This window comes from Trypanosoma theileri (genome assembly GCF_002087225.1).
Source record: "Trypanosoma theileri isolate Edinburgh chromosome Unknown TM35_Tth_4_V1, whole genome shotgun sequence".
Taxonomy (NCBI): Eukaryota; Euglenozoa; class Kinetoplastea; order Trypanosomatida; family Trypanosomatidae; genus Trypanosoma; species Trypanosoma theileri.
This window is the reverse complement of record NW_021639846.1, coordinates 483,514-493,535: the sequence shown is the minus strand read 5'-3', so window position 1 is coordinate 493,535 and position 10,022 is coordinate 483,514. Positions and strand designations below refer to the sequence as shown.

Sequence of the window (10,022 nt, the reverse complement as noted above, 5' to 3'; positions counted from 1 at the left end):
TATTATTATTATTATTATTATTATTATTATTATTATTATCACCATTAGTGGGAACTCCCCTTGAATGATTATTTTCCTCCTCCACTTCCACCACCACCTCCATCCCTTCAACACTCACTCGCCGCGGTGAATAGCTATCCTCTTCAAATGACTGTGTACCTTCCTCATGTGGACGCAAGTTAGGCCAATCAATGTACCAGAAAAGTAAGTAAATGTAAGAGGGTGTTCCCACTAAGGCTACACCAGAAAAAGGTCCTATCCATAAAGACTCAATTCCATATTTAACACGAAAAAAGAGAATAAATGCAACTGGTAAACCCACTATGCATAACGCTGTAGTAATAACAAGAGCACCGATTTTTTGTAATCCACACCCACGTAATATACCCATAACAGTACTTTGAAAGGTGTCAAATATATGATAAGGAAGCACAATACGCATAAGTCTTCGATATACTCCACCCACTCTTTCATCATCTGTAAATAAACTAGGAATATGATCTTCCAAAGACCACCATAGGGTAACATCAAAGAGTGCAATAGCAAAAACTAATACTATAGCAGTCTTAGCAATACGTTTACCTAATACTGGTTTACCTTCTCCAATAGCGTTTCCAATAAAAACTGTAACCAGTATCATTATTCCAGAAGCAATACCCCATGATATACCAAATACTTGCATTGTAATAGAAAAAGCTGCTAATTCAAATGGTTGAGCAAACCCCGCACAAATACAAATCACCTCAATAGCAACCCATTCACTTAACATCATCGCCATAGAAGGAATAGCAAGTTTAACTAGTTGTCCAATATTTCGAAATGCGTTCGCATCCCATCCAGCCCATGTTTGTTTGTAAAGACCAGAGTAATAGGCATACGCAATCAAACCACAATCAATTCCAGTAAATAGAAATAACCATGCCACAGGGGAACCATCAAATCCAAATAATTTAATAAATGCTACTTGCAAAAGAGGATTCATTAAAGATGCAACAACAGATGCCACTGAAAGAGGTGTAGTGGCATGTTGACAAGCATAATAACGACCCAATACTTGAAAAGCTTGTATACTTGGAATACCAAATGCGGCAACACGGCAAAATCGTCCAGTAAAGTGAACAACTTCTGGACTTTGTCCAATATATTCCAAAAATACATCTGCATATATTAATATAATCCCTAATGGAATAGTAAGAATAAGCAAAATGATCAACATACGTTGTGTATAGGTACCGTACATGTACATAGTCCCTCTTCCCCCTGTTTGAGCTTGATTAATACCATAAGTGTGTGAAAGTACCGTTTCGAGAGCCCCGCAGGAACCGGCGGCGAATGCAAATGCGGTGGCGTTAATAAGACCGAGTGCGAGTGTTGCCCCGCCGAGTTCGTCGACCCCTAAAGTTTTGCCGACGACGGAGAGAAGAACCGTCACGATGGAGAACTGCGAGATGGTGGCCACTGTGAGTGGGGCGCCGGTGATGAAGAAACTCTTGAGGATCTGCCACGTGGAAACATCCTCCGGGAGTGAAATGACGTCCGCCCCCACCGCACTCCCAACAGTCACAAAGGACTCATTCACCAACGGTGGATTACTATGCGACATTTTACTATATATATATATATATATATATTTTTTTTTTTTTATTTTTATTTTTTAGCACAATAATAAAAATAATAATAATAATAATAATAAACAAACAACAGAAACCAACAAATAAATAAATAAATAAATAAATAACACTATCCACGAAGGATCAAACCAAATAATATATATATATATATATATATATATATTTATTTATATTTATATATATTATTATTATTATTATTAGACGCGTATGTGTGTTTGTCTGTGTCTATGTGTGTGCGTGTGTGTTCCACGGGCAAACGGTGAGTGGTAACACAACAGACATAGATCTCTGAATCTTTTTTCCTTACGTTTATCGTTTTATTCACTTATTTTATTTAAAGCAAGAAAGAAGAAGAATGAAAAGGAAAAAGACCGGAAAACATTTAAAAGAAGAAGCACAATAAAATAAAATGAAAAAAAAACAGAGAAAACAAATAAATAGATACAAGAAGAAAGAAAAGAAAAATAACAATCACTATTAAAACAGAAATGATTTAATCATATTTGCTTTACCAAGAACTCTTTTTCTACAGTAGGTGGATGAATGTAGGTAAATCTATACATACAAATACATATTTATATATATAGACGTACTCGTGGTACTTACAATAGTATTAAAAGATCCCCATCTATTTATTATCAATGTACAAGATTTTATCCTAAGAGCATCCTTAAGAAAAATAATAATAATAAAAAGAGATACATGTAGCGCTATAGATTGGCTCAACCCTCCTCCTCTCATTCAATCGCTACAGCGTACAGATGAATTCACAAGTACAAAGAAACAAAATAAAAAAAAGGACCATGTTATTTTTCTCTTATATATATATATATATATATATATATATATATATATATATTAGATACAATAAAATAAAATAAAAAAGAAACAAAAACCATCAAACAAGCTATTACGAAATTAGAGCGCAAATAGATGTGACCTTACGATCTAAACTATTTTTTTTTTTTTCTTCCTTTACGTCTCTCAACAATCCTCAGCTATTTTTTATATTTTTTATTCTTTTATTTACTTTTCTAATTCTTCAAAAAAAAAAAAAAAGAAACAATTTTCCTTTCTTTCCCTCTCCTTATTCATTCCACAATTCTTCCTCATTTTATTATTTTTTTTTTCTTTCTTTTTCCTTCTCTTTTTCTTATTTCCCCCTTTTGACTTCTTGCCCCTCTTTTTTTTTTTTTTTTTTTTTTAACCTCAAATAAAAGGGGGTTTATTACAAGAATGATATGTGGCAATATACCGAATGTGAGCGCCCACCTCTACCCTGATTCACAGGAAATAGAAGGAAAGAAAAAAAAACACACACAAACAGAGAAGGCAAAAAAAAAAATTGGAAAGGAATACAAATAGATACATGTTTGAAGGGGAGTGAGTGTAAGAAGGAAAGAAAGAAACAAATGATAAACAGCAATAATAATAATAATAATAATAAGGCATAAATGATAATAATAAAAAAAAAAAACTCCACATATATACATATACGTGCATATATGTATATTACACCGGATTACATTAGGTAGATGTGTGTATATACAAACACGTGTGTGTATACATGGGCAGATAAGGAGGTAAAGAAGATATAAACAATCATAACAATAAAAGCAAAAGAAAAGAAAAATCAATCGAAGTTCCTATCTTCCAGACAATTGCTGTTTCCCACACATTTCCCCATTATTTTCCAATACAAAGGCTCTTTTTTTTTTTTTTTCTCTCTTCTTTTGAATAAAAGAAGAAAATAGTTGGGTGACGCCCAGTGGCAAGAACGGTAATCCTCGTGAACACCACAACATTAAAAGAAGAGAAGATAAAAAAAAGAAAAAGAAAAAAAAGGAGGAAGAGGGGAAAAAAAAGAAGAACAGAAGATTTTTTTTTTTCTTTTTACCAGAGGGACTCCCCTTGAAAGAAAACGCATGAAATCAAAACAAAAAAAAAAAAAAAAACAACAAAACAAATGAAAAAGAGAGATAAAGTGTGTAAATTACACTCGTTGCCTATTGCTGTATTGGACTTTATTTCTACAAAAATATGTTCGTGTATTTGCCTTTTCTCTCATTCTTTCTCTTTCTCTTTTCTTTTGTTATGCTTTTGAGATTCGCCACCTCTTATTCTTAAAATTACTTTTCTTTTTAAAATTTATATTTTGCAGCTTTATATCGCACTTCCTCACCATCTCTCTCTCTCTCTCTCTCTCTCTTTCTTTCTTTCTTTCTTTTTCTCTCTCTTTGTCTCTCTACATTCATTAATAGATTCAATGCATCTTGTCTCGCGCAACCTCCACCATTTCTTCAAAGTTCATGAGCAAGAATTTAGACTCCTCAGAGAACATCAGTAAACTAAGTGTGAAGGAGTGTAATCCCTCTGCATCTTCACCTGTTACAGGTAAGGTGAAACTATCTGAAAGGACCACAAGATCTTCACCTTTTTTTTTCTCTTTTTCTTTTTCTTCTTCTTCTGCGATATTCACATTTGTTCCTTTGCGAAGAAGAGGAAGGAATGTATTACTATCCGCAGAGTGAGGCTTATTGCAGCGTTTAATAAGAAGAGAGGATTTTTCTCTTCTAGCGATCATAGATTCATTTGATGGTTCCTTAAAGAGAGAAGTTGGTTCCACACGTGCACGATTAAATCGATCAATAGAGGCATTAATAACATACACCATAATTTGATTTTTGCGAAGGTGTAATTCTTCTACAGCTTGCATAAACTCCAATATTACTTCAATAAGATCTGTCTCTAGTGCAACTGTAGGATTCCGAATTAAATAAGATAACATACTTACAAAACGACAAAATGATCTACAAGCATCCCAAGCAATTGGTTGTAAAGTATGAAGAATTTGACGAGTTTCAGGTGTATAATATTTTTGACTTCTCATCACATCCCAACTACACCACATCGTTTTAAGTAGAGAAACCATGCGGTGAAGATGAAGTGATACCCCCTCACATGCCTTTACTGGATAATCCACAGCCACCAATCCACGTTCTTCATGTGCAAATCCCATAAACATATATGTTCCTTTAAGTCTTCTTTCAATATCATTTAAAAGAACATCAATTTCTTTCATAACTTCATCTGTACGAATAATAAGGCGAGTGCTCCTATTTAACATGGCAGAAAAGTCATTCGATCCCTTTAATTCATCCAAATCTTCATTTGCCCCTCTTTCATTCCTAAGAATACTGGTAGATCGCATGTTTCCAATAGGCAACGGTTCTGAGAAGAGACCACAAAGTTTTGTTAAAGCTTCACTTACCTTGATAAGAATATTAATACGTTTCTTACGTAAAATCAAACTTGGGCTTAGTGGTAAAACAAGAACACTTATCAAGACATAAATAAGAATTCCAAATGTAATTTGATTCATACGAGAAATTGTATCTTCTGTTGTTGTATCATCAACTGTGTCCAAGGGAATTAAAACGAACATTGCGTAAACTGCCATAATACCATATTCCTTATCTGTTCGAAAAAATGTTCCTACACACATAAGTGTACATAAAGATGCAACTTTATCCACACGTGAGGTGGAATAAGTACCAGCGAAAAATCCCAAAACTGTACCAAGAATACATGCAGTCAGTCGAACTATAGAAGCCTGTACAGCCTCTACTGGATTACTGCCAGAAACGAAAGCAATAATATTTGGTCCAGAGAGTGTTCTCTTATCAGTACCGATAAGGAATGAAAATCCAACGGTGAGAATCATTGCGGCACTTACTTTGGCTGCCTCAATCACACGTTGAATCTCTCGACGACGCATTTGTGTAAAAAGTAGTCGAAAGAATTTTATATTATCTGTAATAGGGGTTCCCAATGCCCTATTAAAAATTTGAGAAATGGAATCACGCCATCTGTATTCATGTTTGTGTACATCACAATCAAGTTGTAGCATAGTATCACGAAAATTAACAATTGAAAAAATGAAGAAAGTCATCAAAGGAACAAATTCTTCAAGTGCCCTTGTTTTATATTCGTAGAATAATACTCGTCGAGCTTCATTATACTCACGCTGAAGTCTTCTTGTGGCATCATTTAATTCAATAAAATCAGCATGTAAAGCTCTAATTTGTTCATATGTCTTAGCATTAGCAAGAGAATCCGTAAGTTTATCTAGAGTACCAGCAAATAGAATAATATAGGGAGTAAGTAATTCACCAAAAGCTCTGGATCTCTCAGAGTCATCCACTATCCATGGCCTTGATTCCACAATATCAAGTACTCGAGATAAACCACGTAAATTTGTACGAAGACGTTCAAATAGTTGTATCTTTAAAGTTCGTACATCTCGAACCTTCCATGAATCAAATAAAAATTCATAATAGGAATGTTCTTGTTCATGATAAAATTGTTTTAACTCTTCATCTATTGTTGTGGTAAGCATACGAACCTTTGTCATGGCCATATTTCGTTTCACATTAGAGTCTGACCAAAAACAAGATGCCAAACCAACTACAGCAGCTCCTGTATTCCGTGCTATCCGTCCAATAGTGCGTTCTGCTTCTGTCTTTGAGTAAAAAGGGTACGGCACGAGTGTTGCGAATAAACAAAGACCTGTACCAATACACCAATCTACCATCACTCGTGATGGATAAACAGATGTACGTTCAGGATGAACTAATATACCAATCATACAATTGTTAAAAAGTAGTAGACAAATACGACGTACCATATTTTCTGTTAAAACTGCCATAATAAAGAGAAATATAGTGTAGAAGAAACACCAGGCAACAATATAATTACCAAGTCCAATAGCAGCTCCAATAGTGGCAATGGGAAGCCAAATACAACCAGCACGTATCCACATTAAAAGATAGGATAAACCCTCACCTACAGTTACCTTGGATGCCAATACACCTGCAGAGAGAACAAATGTTGTGGATACAAAAGGTGAGTTTGGTACATCTGCTGCAATAATAGCAGAAGGTACGAGAACAGCAAACAGAGTAATACGAAGTGCAAATTCTGCTTGTCGCCAAAATTTTCCTGCGCGTAAAAAGTCAAAAAACGTACAGCTAATGGATGATTGCTCTGGTGTACGCAAATCCCATGGAACACTTAATACACTTTCATAAATTCTTTGCTCCAGTGGGTAACGTGGTACATATGCTGGCATACCGAAAGCATCAAATTTTGGTGATGATGATCCATCCTTTTCAAGCGGAGAATGTTTTTCTGACATTTCATTATCTTCATTATCCGATGAATGTAATGCCACTGACATTTCACTGGTAGCCCCATTTTCTTTACCATTGTTTTCTTCGGGTTTTAAGCTATCCATTTTTTTCTTTTTATTATTATTTACGAACAACAATGTCTTTCTTTTTTTCTGTTTTTGATTACTTTCTCCTACAAATAGATATTTAGAATATCAGTGTATTTCTATCATAAAGAAACAAAAACCTCAGAGATAAGGTAAGAATAGGGTTTACAAAAAAAAAAAAAAAAAGATGAAAAAGGAAATTTTTGTACATTCATACACAAAAACACCTAAACACAGATTGAAAATATCACAAAAAGAAAAAGGAACAACAACAAAAAAAAAAAAAAAAACAGTTCTCTTCTCCCTCTTAGAAAGAGGGCACAATAAACCGTGCGTGTGTGTGTGAAAGAATTTAATAAATCAAAGTGTATTAATGCACATAATTCCCCTTTGCCCTTCGTTTCACCCTATTATTGTTGTTGTTGTTGAATCTTTTTTTTTTTTTCTTTTGCTCTCTCTGTCATTCGTTATGGTCACCAAAATTTACGAAGTATCTACAAATTCACTCCATCTGTTTCACAGTACGTAATGTGGACAACGCTTCTGCAAACTTTAGCGACTGTTTTTTGTATGCATACCTCTTTCTTGTTTTAGACGACAATTTAAAGTCTGTTAACTTCAACTGCTGGGGATCTAACACATTCGTAGTTTGTGATTCTCTTGCCATAAATTCCTTTTGAGCTAACTCCAAACGTTTGCGACAAGCATCACTACCAAGTAATCCATTCACACTCGCAAATCTGCGTAATCGTTCCCAATCTGGGGAACGAGAAGCAAATGGCGTATTATCGGCATCCACTATGGGATTAAAAAAAGCATCAACAACACGTGTTTGTGGAAAGTCTGCAGCGATTTGCAATTTTCTCCACTTTTTACAATTAGTATAAAATTCCAGTAATGGGATATCATCAAACCATGAAAAACACTGCTGTTGGGTTGCAGTTCGCCAGGAGGATAACATATTCAGTACATGTGTGGGACCAACACCTTCCCCTTGTCGCCATACCGAGGAAATTACATGCAGGGCATCCAATAAGGAAAGACCATGAACACCTTCAGCATAGTCACAACCAAGAAGAAGGGCAAGAGATACTAAGACATCTTTGTCTACACCACATTCTAATAAATCTTCTTGGCGATATGCTACCACATGACGTCCTTTTGCGAAAAACCCACGAAGAACAATATCAGCTCCATGAACAATTACATCACTATCTTCTGTGAATACCGCATCTACAAGACGTTGTTGACTTAGAAAAGCGCACTGGGCATCCGCTTCATAGGGACTAAATACAAATGGAATTCCACAACAATCAAGTAATTCTACAATTCCAAGTAAATCAAATGGTACTACCTGCCTTGTAGAAATTTGTTGTCGAAGAAGATGAGGTGGTAATGGTAATACACCCTCTACTGATGATGATGATACTAATTTTTCAGATAAGTTCTCCCTTTTCGACGTTACTTCTTCTGCAACACCACTTTCTCCCTTCGTGGTATTGATTAAAACTGGTGTAAATGACTCACTTTCCCCATCAGATAATTCATTACTTAATGCGGTATTTATTTCGGGTTCTTTTCGCTGAAGAAGTTGAGTACCAGGATTCCAAAGGATGATATCATCATCATTATTTTTGCTTGTACTTGTTGTTTCACTCATGTTGCTTCTGGGAATACTACTCCGACTTTTGGAACTTGTGGTATCAATATTCACTTTTTCTCCTTCTTCTTCTAAAGAATTATTACACCAACTACTACCCACAGAGTTACTCATCATCATTGCTTCTTCTGCTTCCAAATCGCGTAGAGAACTCAAAAATGTTTTTGAGTTACCATCAACAACCAAAACCGAACTATTACTACTATTACCGCTTGGTATCATACCATAAATATCATCATCGTTATCATCACTTTCTATCTCAACCATTTTTTTTTCTTCACCTTTGGAAATTATCTCAAGTGATTCGTCAGTACTCCTTATGGAAAGGATCGACTGTACTTCTTCTGATAAACTAGTAGCGCAACTAGGAAGCTCTTCACCAAATATGGGAGAACCTGTTGCCTCCTCTAACACCTTACGAGGTCCCATAAAAAGTGAAGTACTAGAGTATCCCAAAGCATTTGATTCTACACAAATTTCACCCCTTTTACGTTGTTCGATCCAGTCTTCTGCTTCCGTTAAAAATGCACTTGTTACTGCACGTGAGACAACCTCTGGTGCCACGTGACTTGACCGGTGTCTCTTGCGTGTTACTGAGGGGGGTGGTAGTGGTAGTGATGGCAGTAACGGTGATGATGATGAAGGTGATGATGATGAAGGTGATGATGATGATGATGAACTCGAAGCTTGTTCGGTCTTCTTTGGACTTTTACGGGGTAGTGTGTGCACGTCAAGGACACCGGCTGCCAATTGTGCTGCGAGAATTTCGCCTGCTCTCCGTGCAATGGCGGCCTTTTCCTGCGCCGCGCGTCTTGCGTGTCGTCTGTCCCTCTCTGCGGCCTTTGCGGCTGCCGGGGCGCCGTCGAAGACCATCACGGGGCGTATGCCGTAGAAGAGAAGTTTGAGGAGGCGCCGCAGGAACCCGGCGAGGACCCGGCGGTCTTCCCCGCCAGCGGCCCCGTCCGCCCCGTCGGCTCCCCCGCCGGCCGCGCGGAACTGCGCGATCCAAATACTCGCGTCGACCGCCACCCGCCGCCCCCGCCACTCCGCCGGCTGCGTGACTTCACCGAGCGGGTCCAGCAGCCGCCACAGCCCGTGAACACCCATACGAGAGAGAAAAAGAGGGAGGACGAAGATGCAAAAAAAAAAAAAAAAATGACCGCTGTTGCTCTTGTTTATTTATTTATTTTTTTTTCTTCTCTCTCTTTTGAGATAGAGTGTGAGTGTGAGTGTGTGGTTGTCAACGCTAGAGGGTTGGTACATGTGGGGGTAATGTTTACAAGAGTGGAATATGAAAAAGAAAAGAGAGAGAGAGAAAGAGAGAAAAACAAAAACGGAATTATCACCCTCAACATGAATAACCAGGGGGAATCTTTAACATGTAAAAGGAGAACGAGGAAAAAAAAAAAAAACAAGCAACAAAAAAAAAAAAAAATCAATATAAACCATCTTT

The 10,022-nt window shown here is 36.7% G+C and overlaps 3 protein-coding genes across 3 annotated transcripts; all 3 read right to left on the bottom strand.

Moving 5' to 3' along the window:
• Position 1: 1 nt before the first annotated feature.
• TM35_000043180 (putative membrane transporter protein) lies at positions 2–1,603 on the bottom strand (the record flags this gene model as incomplete). Its single annotated transcript, XM_029022512.1, has 1 exon — positions 2–1,603. A coding segment is annotated over one exon (1,602 nt), but the record flags the coding sequence as incomplete, so codon positions are not given.
• A 2,291-nt stretch (positions 1,604–3,894) lies between these two features.
• On the bottom strand, positions 3,895–6,927 carry TM35_000043170 (uncharacterized protein; the record flags this gene model as incomplete). Its single annotated transcript, XM_029022511.1, has 1 exon — positions 3,895–6,927. One exon carries the CDS (start codon positions 6,925–6,927, stop codon positions 3,895–3,897), a length of 3,033 nt encoding a protein of 1,010 aa, XP_028886169.1.
• A 484-nt stretch (positions 6,928–7,411) lies between these two features.
• TM35_000043160 (putative DNA repair protein RAD2) lies at positions 7,412–9,676 on the bottom strand (the record flags this gene model as incomplete). The annotated part of the gene is made up of 1 exon (XM_029022510.1): positions 7,412–9,676. The coding sequence occupies one exon, from the start codon at positions 9,674–9,676 to the stop codon at positions 7,412–7,414; it is 2,265 nt and encodes a 754-aa protein (XP_028886168.1).
• Positions 9,677–10,022: the final 346 nt, after the last annotated feature.